This window comes from Neopelma chrysocephalum, unplaced genomic scaffold (genome assembly GCF_003984885.1).
Source record: "Neopelma chrysocephalum unplaced genomic scaffold, ASM398488v2 Primary Assembly neopelma1_97102, whole genome shotgun sequence".
Taxonomy (NCBI): domain Eukaryota; kingdom Metazoa; phylum Chordata; class Aves; order Passeriformes; family Pipridae; genus Neopelma; species Neopelma chrysocephalum.
In genome coordinates, this window is record NW_020925744.1 from 3,145,013 (window position 1) to 3,157,448 (window position 12,436).

Sequence of the window (12,436 nt, forward strand, 5' to 3'; positions counted from 1 at the left end):
AATAGAAAAATAATATTTGAGAATATATGAACTTAAATAACTAGTGTGATTGAAGGTGCTTGCAGCTAAGGCACCTTTGCTTATTTCCTCTTAGGAAGGAAGAGATTCTCAGGCAATAGATGTCCAGGCATCTTCCTCACTAGAACACACCAAACCTCTCAGAAACTCCTGAAAGACCAATTCAAACAGGTCTTCAGATCTATGATAAAAAAATCTGATAACACAACCTTCAAAATTAGCAACTCCAACACCACAGACAGAGAATAACTGCCCTAACCAGTCTGTCCTTCAGTTGGCTTGGACAATCTGCAATTAGAAGTCTCTCTGAACTCCCTTAGCAGCAAAAGTGAAGGAACAGGAGTTCATATGGGAACAAAGGCATCAAGAAGATACAAAAATGCCCTCAGAGAATCAGTAAAAGTGAGATTCATAGTCTCAAAGTAGGCACTGAAAATAAGAAAAAAAAATCCCAGTATTTTCTAAGACAAAAGCCACAATATGCTCGCTGGAATGCAGGGAAAAAAGAAAAGGGCCATATGAAATTTGGGGGATAAAAACCCCTAGAGGTGTGAGAGAAAGAAACTGTATAAATATCAGTATGTCCAAACCAATCTGTGCTCTTATTAATCATAATTCTAAAATTATAAAAAGACTCTTTTCAAGTGAAAACAGTCATCGTTGTCACATGCTTCATTATGGAAAGGATTTATGCAGTTTCCTCTTTGCAATGTTCCACATGTTCTACTTTTCAAAGCCCTCTTACAGCAACTACCAGGCACTACAGTGCCAACTCACACTTAGAAACTGAGAGACATCATGGAAGAAAGAGAGGTAAGGAGTTTTGCTCCAAAATGTTTTAGTATATTAAAAAGCTGAAAGTTAAATAAAGCAAAGGATAGTAGCTTTAATTCAGAATTGAAATTAAGAGGTCAGATTCCTTTGCTTTACTGGTGGCAAGTTTATACCAAAATTATTTGTAATACCTTGCAGAAACTATAAACACATCATATTCACAGCAAATCCCCACTTCTATTAGAAACAAGTTCTTCACCCAGAGGATGGTTGGGCACTGGAACAGGCTCCCCAAGGAAGTGGTCACAGCACCAAGCCTGACAGAGTTCAAGAAATTTGGACAATACTCTCAGGCACATGGTGTGACTCCTGGGGTGTCCTATGCAGGGTTAAGAGTTGGATTTGATGATTCTCGTGGGTCCCTTTCAACTCAGCATATTCTGTGATTCTATATTTGAAGCAAAATTTGGACTCTAAGCCAGTATTAATAGTTCTGAGGTAAATTTATGCCACTTTAATGCTTTTCATGACTTTTATTTTAAGTCAAGGCCCTCTTCAGGGACATTGGTAGTTACACTCTCTTGTGACTGCTAAAAAGAAAAATACACCCTATGTCTCATTCTCTTTGATTTCAAGTGGATGAAAGGCCATGCATGGGTACCCAACACTGCTGCACCCTTTCTCATCTGTTTTGCTTAAACAAGCAATGAATTCATTGTCACCAATGACCTCATTAGCACAGACTTACTTGCATCTGCAGTATAAAAAGTGCTCCGTAAAAGGAAATTCTATTTTATCTCACACCAGTCAAGACTTTTAAAGCTACTATTTGATATACAAAGTGAACTAGCTCACCTTTTTCTTATTTACTTGTAGAAATAGCCTGTCTATCTGCTCCAAAAGACACCAGTGATGTTGACTTATAGGATATACCGATGGAGTCAGACTTTGCTAATGAACAGGTAACTTTATTTTTATCCTGGTGTCTCCATCAAGCCACTTTAAAGAGGAATTGAAGTTCTTCTACGCACTTTGGAAGCCTCTTTCAAAATGTGCAGTATTTCCATTTGTTAACTAGCATGTTTTCAAGGCAATCCTGCTTGAGCCATAACAAATGGGAAGAAACACAGAAGAGTATAACAAAAAAAATTCTATCACGAGATCAAAGATTATAAGTACGCACTACAAAGAGAGTCCTAATTTGGGGTCAGCACTTCACAGTGAAGTAATCAATCAGACTATTTGTTGCAATGCTACTTGTTGTAGCACACAATAGGAAATGATCACCTGTAAATTATTTTGAGGGTGGGACTTTTGAAGCAGGGAGAGATGCAAACATAGAAATGTCAATTTTGGCCACAACTAAAAAGGAAATAGTAATGAACCTAGTAAAATGTACCCATGTAAAAGTAGGGCCTTCGCTCATGCACAGCTCTGCATGAGATACTCAATCCCAGATCCTCTCACGTTTCTTTTCAAGCATGTTCAAATGTCTATTCTGAAACACACCACCTGAAAAAGCACTAAATAAAATACAGAAAAACTGAATAATTTCACACTTTTTTTCCCTTTTTTTGCCATTTTTTTAAAATGCTTAATGAATCTAGTTTCAACATCTGGTTTTTGAAACTGGGTCCTTAATGCATGTAATGTTTCATGCCTGGAAAGAAAATTGTTTGAAGTGAAGAGGGAACACTGAAAAAACCTAAATCACTGGCCCCTGGCTTCCTTGATCTAGGACCAATTTATGTGCATTTTAGCCGTTAAATTTAACTCCTGGCAGTTTGAAATGTCAGTTAACTCAAAATAAGTCTCATTAGATAGTGCAGACACTGGATTCTCCTGACTGTTTGACTCTTGTTGAAATGCACCTGTAATTGATTGCAAAATAATCACTGTTAAAAAGCAGAGTATACTGTCACTGTTTGGAAAAAAAGAAGTTTCATAAATGAAAAAAATAAATTTGTCTTTTTAATTTGCTCGTACCCTGTAATTCTAGCTCAGATTTATTTAGTTTTATTCCACAATGTACTGAACAAACATTACTGAAATAACTCTACCAAGACCCCATCAGCAAAGACTGGATTTTTTCCATATGGAATAAATACTGCTATCATTTTCCATATGTCTTTGCTTACTTTCAGTTCTAAATATAAAAACATTGCAAACAGAAACAGGCACAGAAGAGTTATTGAATCCTGCTAGAGCCAAAACCTGGACACAAATGTAACATCATAAGGCAAACAGGTTTGAATTCAAAATGAAATTCCAGGACTCCAAGTGCTATAGAAAGCAGCTGCTAAACTCAAAACACATCAGTGCATTTTCATCAAACCTTGGGGTTTGCTTTGGGGTTTTTTTGTCGTTGTTGTGTTGCTTTTGTTGTTGGGTTTTTTTAAGTGATCACAGAAAACTAATTTGCCATTTTGACAGCCCTAGTATGTAAAGCTTGGACAAAAGAGCAACTGTAAGCATTGAAAGGCTACTTCCTACTCCCAACCAAACAAGAATAAATATGTTCCTGAAACCTAGCCAAGCAGCTGTATTTCAAAAAGATTCTGTTTCATGCTTAATTTGGAAACAAAGGAGAGTGCTTTGCAATGTATTATTTGCATTACTCTAATAATCTAGAAAGCAGATCCTGTGCCTGCACATACAAAAGCTTAGACTGTAATTTGGCAGACAAGACTGTATTATCATATAGTCAACTTTTTTATTAACAGACCTCTGCTTCACGGAAGTAAAACACCAATGAAACACTTCAAGCAAGACAAAAATTACATGTCACATTAAAGTAAGGGAAAGAAGGAGTTCTGGCTTCAAACTGCTTGCTGTTTGTGCTTCATACAACACATGGCAAATCATAGACTGGTCGGGCAACTTCCTATAGCCCAGGACAAATGAATTTGTAGATGGCTCTCAGTAAGGATTCAATTCTGACAGATCCTCAGTAACTGCAGTGGCAAGTAAGATGCTTTTAACTTCACTGCACTCCTCAGATTTTACAATGGTGTTTCTACTTCAACAGGAGCATCCCCCATTTGCACATTACTTTTGAGCTGGTTTTGTAATGCTTGAGAAAGCTCTAAGAGCAGGGAGAGAAACTGCTGTTTCATTTAAAGTCCTGCTTCACTTTCATTGCACTTCAGTAGTCAAAAATATATGGAGGAAGGAGAGAGGGGCCAGATGTCTCTCTAGTCAGCTTGTTAGACACTGTAGCAAAGTTATTACTGAAAGAATATTTATAGGAACTTACCAGTAGAGAAAACAAGAACTGTGTTGTCCCAAAGACCATTTGTTTTCAGAGCATCAGTAAGATTTCCTACAGCTTCATCCATAAGAGTCACCATCCCTGCATAATGGCGCCTCTTTAAATCTTTTATGAAAGAATATGGTTTCATGTATTCATCAGGGACCTCAAGAGGTTCATGGACAGACTGAAAGGCAAGGTAGAGAAAGAGGGGCTGGGGTGGAAGGGACAGAATGGAAATTAGTTGAACATAACGTACTATGTGCCAAAGTTACTGCAGCAAAAGCAGACCTGATTCATCAACAGTGCAGGCAATGTGTTTTGGTTTCTTCTACATCTTCTAATCCCTGCACATAAACTAACAAAACTTTGAAAAATTACTTCTCCAAAGCTGTGGAAAAACATCAGGCATATGTTTTCTTCATAATACATTTGTGAACAATTTATTTCTACTAAACTTCTCACATTAAACTTTCCATTATCTTCTTAGAAGTGTAAACTACTTCTAAACCATTTCTAAAATCATATTAATTGTATTGTAATTAAAGAAATGGAGATCAGTAGGAGGCCAGTGCCAACCAAAGCTGACAAGTTTTACCAGCACTACTCCTCACATGTAGCTCTATGCACCCTAGTGAATAGCCCCAAATTACAGTTCAAGTGCAGGTCTCTCTCTGATAATATTTCATTCACATTTTTTAAAACATTCTTTAACATTGAAGTTATCAGAGTAACAGCTGCTGACTGTACCTTCTCAGTTTTGTGATTTGCTATAAGATCTATTGCTCTTTCTGTAAATAAATTTGTGGAGTACACATTTTTAAATCCAGTTGCAACTTCTTCTCCATCTCGGAAGTCCAGAGCACAGCGCGTTACATTCTTTGTTTTGATGAGAACGCAACGGTCATGAGTGTAATAATCCTCACTGCCCAAAAGATAGCCTAGAACAGGAAAAGATGTGAAATGAGCAGGCCAACATCGTGTCACATAAACAGATACAACAGGGGGAGAAAAAAGTCAAACATAAATGTCAAAACATTAGTGGTTTTGAGTTGAAGCATGAATTCAACACTGGACCACCTATAGAGACACCTCTGACAGGTCTAAGTAGCCCAACATTTAATACCTCATCGACTGTTCATTGCTAATGCAAGTAATAATTTCAAAAAAATTAAACATTCCGGAAACAGTTCCATGATTTCATATTTATAATTTGATACCAAAAACATTAGCAATAAACTAATGCACTGATAGCAAAGGCAGTGATCTAGTCTGTGCACTAGTCTGATTTTTGCTGGTATGATTTTGTATGTTTGTATTTTCATATAAGACTTCCATCTCTATTAGAAAGTTTGGAATTTTTTTAATTTATTTATTCAAAAACACTCAAGTACAAAGCATCTTTTATGTCAGCTGTAAAGTAATCTCTGATCCATTGCTGACACCAGGTGGTGAAGAAAGGACACTATCATTTAGGGAAACCCAAAAGAAACCAAGCAAAAATTCTATAGGTATAGATTTGCTCCTACCTAGGGCTATCCTGTGGAGCAGGATAACACAACCCTTTGTATTTCAGTTATCAGAAACAAAACTTCTTAAAATTCTTTGAATCTCAGAAATTAATACTGCTTACTTCAATTTTTATTCAGCAGCCTCAGATAGTTATTTACACAAAACACATGTACAGAAAGAATGAAGTTGCCTTAAATACAATATAAATGTCTAATATATTTTTATGAGAAAAAATATGTTTTCTTTCAAAGCATAAAGACTGACTTTGTGGGCAGACTGCTTACATCAATGTACTCAGAGGAACAAGTTGCATTTTTTTTCCATTTTGAAGGCCCACTGGAGGACACACTCCATCAAGTGTGCCATGGAATCAAATGCTGCTAATAAATGCCTACTGGAATTTCATTAACATTGTAGGATATTGAACTGTTACATTCCCTGAAAAACAATGTCACATTGGGCACCCAAGGACCATATCCAGTGCCAGTCTGTGTTCAAGCTCCTGCATTAAGTGCTTGCTCAGTCCCAGGGTTAGATTTCATGAGGAATGGCAACCCACCTACATCTATGCCATCAAAAAGATACCAAGCTTCTGTGAAGGGATGGGAGGAAGCATATATGTTTAAGCAATGAGCCATTGTATTCTGGTCCATATATATTAGCTTAATTTAGTTGTGAAACCATGGCCCCAAGCTCCCTGAAGAGTCAAAAGTGATGAACCATCTACGGGAATAGCTTTTCCTACCTAACATTTGGATCAACATTGTCTATAGACGGCACGTAGCACAGTTTTGCTCTTCATTTAAGCCTAAGGTTAGAAAAGAGTGACACAGGCTTCTGCATTGAAGTGAATGATTTTGAAATTCATGATTCAATTAAAGTGTCTTAAAAACAACCAAGTGAACATGGACTACTTTGCACTCAGTACTGTGCAGAACAAAACGCAGAGCAGACAGCCCAAGTCACTTAACATCTGTGACACCTGTGCAAAACTAATAAACCTCCAATTGACACTGGGAGAGGAGCCCAACATTTTAAGAGGAAGAACAAGCAATGGGTAGCTACAAGTTGCTCTGTAAGTAATGCACTCACACATGGACAATCTATTTTTCTATTCGTCTGAGAGTTTGACTTTGTAAGTTGCAAGCTCTTGGATGCTGCTTTATAGACATTTTCACACCATCCTGTCACCAGATCCACAAAACCAGTGCTACACAAACTGACAGTAATCCCCATTCCCTGCTCTCCTGTGCTGCTGTGGGGAAGAGGTAGAGAATTTGGAATAAAATAGGAAAGCGGGAGGGTGGGGGAAGATTGTAAGAGTGGAATACCTTATTCGGAGCCATACAATAATTACAGTATTTTCTTCAGTAAGTTGTTAAGCTTAGGCATATGTTTAAAGCAGTTATTTTAAGCAGTTCAGAAACACGAACACCCAAGTATTGATGTATTTATAAACTAACAGTAAATCTGCTGTTCTTAAAAGAATGGGGCAGTTTTTCATCCTTTTTAACACTGCATTTATTGCACATATTAAATCAAACCATTACCAAAATAAGTATCAAATCCTCTGCGGGTTGGAAGGCACTCTTTTCTGTACATCCCTAAATGCCACTTCCCCACCATATGAGTAACATATCCCGCCTCTTGAAGTAGCTCTGGGAGGAGTTTCTCATCCAGTGGCAGACAGCTGGGCTGGCACGGCCAAATTATCTGGTGTTGTAAACCTGTGTGGATCTAGCAGATAAAAGAACCATGAGAGATCACTTACAATGCAGCCATGTGTTCCCATGGGTCAATTTATAACCAAGGCCAAAAGGACATACAGCTACATCAGAGGTTAGCCTTAGTTTTAGGGGATCCTCTTTTTACTGATGTAGCACTGAGGAAGATGAGGAAGCTGCAGGTGGAGGGCCAGGTGGCATGGAGGAAGACAAGAAAATAGTACTGCGAGGGTTAACATCATCTTCCCAGGTATAAATCAAGTGCAATTAAAAAAATAAAACAAACACCAAAACCAAAAAAACAAACCAACACAAAACCAAAAAAACCCAAAGCTTCTAATGTTTTTAGCTAAAAATCCAACAGGTAACAATTACGATTATGGTGTGTTTGAAGTCTAAGGACATCTCAATATGGAGTTAGAGATTTTAAATGAGATGGAAATGGTCAAAAAGGCACATGACAGTTGAAGCTGTCAAGCTTTTGGCTGTATCAGAGAACAGGAAATTCTGTATCAGGAAAGGATGATAAAAGGTAAGAGAACTATTTTTCCATTACTCTTCTAAAAGAATATTATATATACACATTTTTATACTTATTTGCATACTTTAAATGAGTGTGAGCACTATGAAAAGTATTTTAATATAGGGATGACACAAAGTTTAGATACGGCCTAAATCTGACCTTAATAGTTCCACTTAAGCTTCCAATCTTATAAATGCTGAATTTTGTACCTCTTTACAAAACCATAGCTGACAACAATATTTCAAGTAGTATATTGTGCTTGATGTAAGAAAACTCTTCAGTTACTGTGTACTATAAGCTGACTTTTGTCAAATCCCTGTCTCCTCCACAACAAAAAAAAGGCACTACCCTAAACCTAGGCCAGCAAACATATGTACACAAGTATAAATATCTTATTTACTAAATATTTCTATTAATCTGTGTGTGTCAAAGCACAAAACTCCAAGACCTCCTAGAGCACAAGACATCAGATTTTATAACTCCACTAAGCACACTAGTGTAGCAAGCTCCATGATTAACTTCTAGAGCACCACTTTAGCAACACTCAAAAGTGACTATTAAAATAAGCTCTGATTTTAGGCAAGTGGGCCCTTATAAAGGGCCTACTAGTTACTCATTTTCCTTGAAATAGGAAGTTTCAAAAATTATAGTATAAATTTTATATTATACATAAAATTATATTCAAAAATATTTTGAAATGTTATAGTACAGGAAATATTAGAGAAACACACACACTAGCAAAGCACTTTAATTTCTCCCACTGTCTCTGGAAAACAAGAACAACAAAAAGAAGAAAGCAATAATTAAAAAAATCTACAGCTTTCTTAGACCAATACCATTGCTCTTTTTTCTTACAGATTGCAGGGTGACTATCAAAATTCCAGCTCCTGATAGGAGCAGATTGAAGTTAGTTTCTCAAATCTCTAAGTAATTGTTAATCATATCAATGCATAAAAGAAAGAAAAAAAAATCCTACCTATCTGCTGCATAATTATTTCCTGCACTGAATGTTTTTCTTTTTAAAAAAGAATACATCCATTTTCTAATATTTATTATAATTATATTTCTAATATTTATGATCTTATTTGCAACAAGATCAATAAAAGATCATTAAATTATCAAGACGGATGTATAGCATGAATTTAAATCCAGACTGAACTACAGCCATTTCCAGGCCCACTTTTAAAATGAGATGTAGCAATGGCCCATTTCTAAGTAAGCATGTTCAGACTACGAACTGTATTTTAAAAATAGTCACAATGAAGAAGTGTTTTGGGTTATTTAACAGAACAACTTAAAGAGTTGCTACAGATAATGTTAATTACTTCTTCCTATTCATTGTTATTGCTTCTTGGAGTTTCTAGAAATAGGACAAATATTGCATGGAGAGCATATCATCTAGACCAACCTTTCTGCAACAAGAGATAGAATCCAATCATACAGGACGATGTTTATTTTCATTAATTTAGAGCAGTTTCTTTGGAAAATCACTACTGTTAACATGGACTTGCAGAACCTTTCAAGAGGGCAAGTTTCTGAAACACAGTTAACTCTTTAAGAGTTTCTCCCTTCTGTCCATGCTGCATGACCATGCTTCTTTCCTTCTACTCCCGCTTTTGCCAAAATTGCAACAAGGGCAGGAAGGGGGAGAGTTATATCAGTGTTAAAAAGCCCAATCCTTATACTTGTGCAACTGAAAAAAAGTGGGAAAAATCATGACTGTGACTATGAAGTAGCTGGACACCCAGCCTAAGGACTATTCTGTGTGCACTCCATCAAGGAGCGCAGAAACATCTACATCTAGGGTACTGTATGGAGGAGAATGTATACAGCTTGGGATGCATTTAAACCTGCATTGGAAAAGATGCTGGAAAAACTGAACAAGTGGTGTTGATCCACTTCTGTCTGCACCTCGACCGCTGCCTGTCCAGGGGAGAAGTAGTTTAAGAGTCAGATGACCAGGGAAGGGATATCTTCCACTACAGGCTGCCATGCCTATTAATCCAACCTAAGCACAGAGAGCACCTCGGCTTTTCTGGGGCAGAACAACTTGCACTAAATCCATGTTGGTTTACTCCTGAGCTCGCAAGCCAAAGGTAAGCTAAGACTGCATATAAAAGCAGCTGGTTTCCACAGAGTAGTGCAAATCAGCTTCTTCCCAGCGTACCGGTACACGAGACACATGAAGCACAAACTACACGGAGTGTTGCCAGAAGCAAGCAGGGGAGCAGCACCCACCATCCACTTGCCGACAGCGCCCGAAGCGCGGGAAGTGTGGTCAGCGGAGGGAGCCCCGGTGTTTCTCCCGCGGACAACAGCTGCAGCACCGAGTGCTCGCCCTACCTGGTAGCGGCCGGAGAGCAGCTGGCTGCGGGACGGGGTGCAGAGCGGCTGGGTGTAGTAGCGCTCCAGCCGCACGCCGTCCGCGCCCAGCGCGTCCAGCCGCGGCGTGCGGATGGCAGAGCCGTGCCAGCCCACGTCGCCCCAGCCCAGGTCGTCGGCCAGCACCAGCACCAGGTGCGGGGCGGGCGGCCGGGCCGCCGCCGGGCGCGGGAGGCAGAGGGGCGGGAGGCAGAGGGGCAGGAGGCAGAGGGGCAGGCAGAGGAGCCGGCTGAGAGCCATTCCCCTTCACGCCGGCCTCGCTATGCCCGGCAGCAGGAACTGGGCCGCAGGGCCCGCCCTGGGCCCGGGGCTCCGCCCGCCGAGCGAACCGGGCGGGGAGGGGGCGGTGCCGGGGCGGGGCAGGGCCCGGACGCTCCCTGTCCGAGCCGGGGGGCGGGGGCAGCACGTGCTGCGGGGAAAGTGGTGTGGTTTTAGGCAGGTGAGTTTTGGAGTGAGTTGAGAAAGGAAATTGTAAAGCTGTTGCTGGTGTTGGCAGAGTATCCGACTCGTTGATGCTGGCGGACCGTTCTAATTTTGACTTGCTTCAACTCTTACATTAAACACCCGTTTTAAACCACGGAGCCTTCCCCCAGGGGAACCAGGTAACTATGTTCAAGCTTGTGTTTCAAGTAATCTATGATTTCGAGGAAGTCAGTACAACATTATGAGAAGAGGACACAGCGCTTTCAGGTACAAAAGCTGTATTTCTGGGCTGTTATTTCTGCCTTCGTGGCAGTTCAGCCAGATCTAATATATACTGCCTACAGAGTTTATTCTGTGCTTAAGCAAAGTGAGACAGCTGCAACACAGACATGGCCTTGCTGCTTGCCAATGTGTGCTACAGCCTAGGAAAAATGAGTTGCCACCGTCACTGAAGATGCAGCTGAGCTGAGCAAGATGGAAATTATTCCTATTGGAGAAACTCTCAGTATCAGCTGCTCTCTTTCACACACAAGCACACTCACTCACAAACGAGACCCATGTGTGTCATCCCTCCCTCCTCGCCCTCAACCCCTCTGCAAAACCGTAAAAGTCACAGTGCTTTTTTCTTTTCATTTTGCCCATACAAATGAGAAGCCTTGATCTAGGTCTGGCTGTAAGATGGTGCTAGTGACAGTTACAGTGTAGGAAGGAAGTGAAGCAACTATTTCTGCAAACCATGTAATTGCCTAAAGCAATAATGGAAACAACCGCTACCTTTGTTGTAATTTTGATGTAAAATCTAAGACTGTGAAAGGACAGAAATAGCTATCAACTTTGATCAATTTTGTTCATCCATGGAATACACATAAATTTCAGTGTCCAGCTGAAGATCAAATAACCATATGTTTCACATTTAGCTAGAATGTTACATATGTGTATTGCCAAATTTATACAGCCATTTGGTAACAGGTCAAAGAACAGTCCACATTAAAAACGTTTTCTTGGTAAGAAAGCCAAATATTGAGCATGCTAGACTCCTGACTACTTTTTTTTTTTTGACTACTTTCTTTTTGATTTCTCTGTAGAAAGTTAGTTCATGCTTCTGTGAATGAAGTCTAGTGGATAGGCCTATGAAGCTATCAGGTTGGGGTTTTTTAAATGCCACTGATTTCCCTGCTGGTTTGAAAAAACCAGCAATTATGAGTGATGCTAGATTTTTTTTCTACAATGAGAATATGCTATAGTCCATAGGCAGTACTGGAACAGGAAGCAACAGTACTGTCCTAAAGTCAGTTTTTCCTGAAGTAAATTCCAGGATTGCTGACAAGCTGGTATGTAACTATTAGTTGAATTTTCTTTATTGAGATGTGTTTCATGCTGTTCAAAAGCAGCAAAGTTCTGATTTATCTTTTTCCTAGTTCAGATCTCATGATCAGTCTCAGATGTCTCACTGAACTATTTATTTTTCTAACTTCTTCCATGTCCTTATTACAGGTAAAGTTTCATTCAAAGTACATTCCCATGGAAACCATTTTAGTTCATTCAAAATAATTACTTTGAAAATCTGCATAGTGCTGGTGAAATCAGAAATGGTGGATATAAATTTTGCAATAAAATTAATCATAGCTATTGACCTGTGATGTTTCCAAAGTTACCATGGTATTCAAGAGCAGCTGAACGAATATTCCCTTGTGTCAAGAGTTATGTGCTGATTATCCTACTTTACCAGAACAGGATAACCTGGTTGCCGGAGCTGACAGTTAAAACATTAAATTGAACTATCAGAAACATATACTGCATATACTGCACATTCACAGTCTGGATGTTGCT

At 39.3% G+C, this 12,436-nt stretch overlaps 1 protein-coding gene across 1 annotated transcript in view; it reads right to left on the minus strand.

The window, feature by feature from the left end:
- Window positions 1-10,423, minus strand: part of ARSB (arylsulfatase B) — a 67,532-nt gene extending 57,109 nt beyond the window's left edge. The window contains exons 1-4 of the mRNA XM_027671448.1: window positions 10,145-10,423; window positions 7,105-7,291; window positions 4,793-4,983; window positions 4,049-4,256 (exon numbers count right to left, since the gene is read on the minus strand). Of these exons, the coding sequence (XP_027527249.1) occupies window positions 4,049-4,256; window positions 4,793-4,983; window positions 7,105-7,291; window positions 10,145-10,423 (865 nt within the window). The remainder of the gene's footprint in view (window positions 1-4,048; window positions 4,257-4,792; window positions 4,984-7,104; window positions 7,292-10,144) is intronic.
- Between the last annotated feature and the right edge of the window lie 2,013 nt (window positions 10,424-12,436).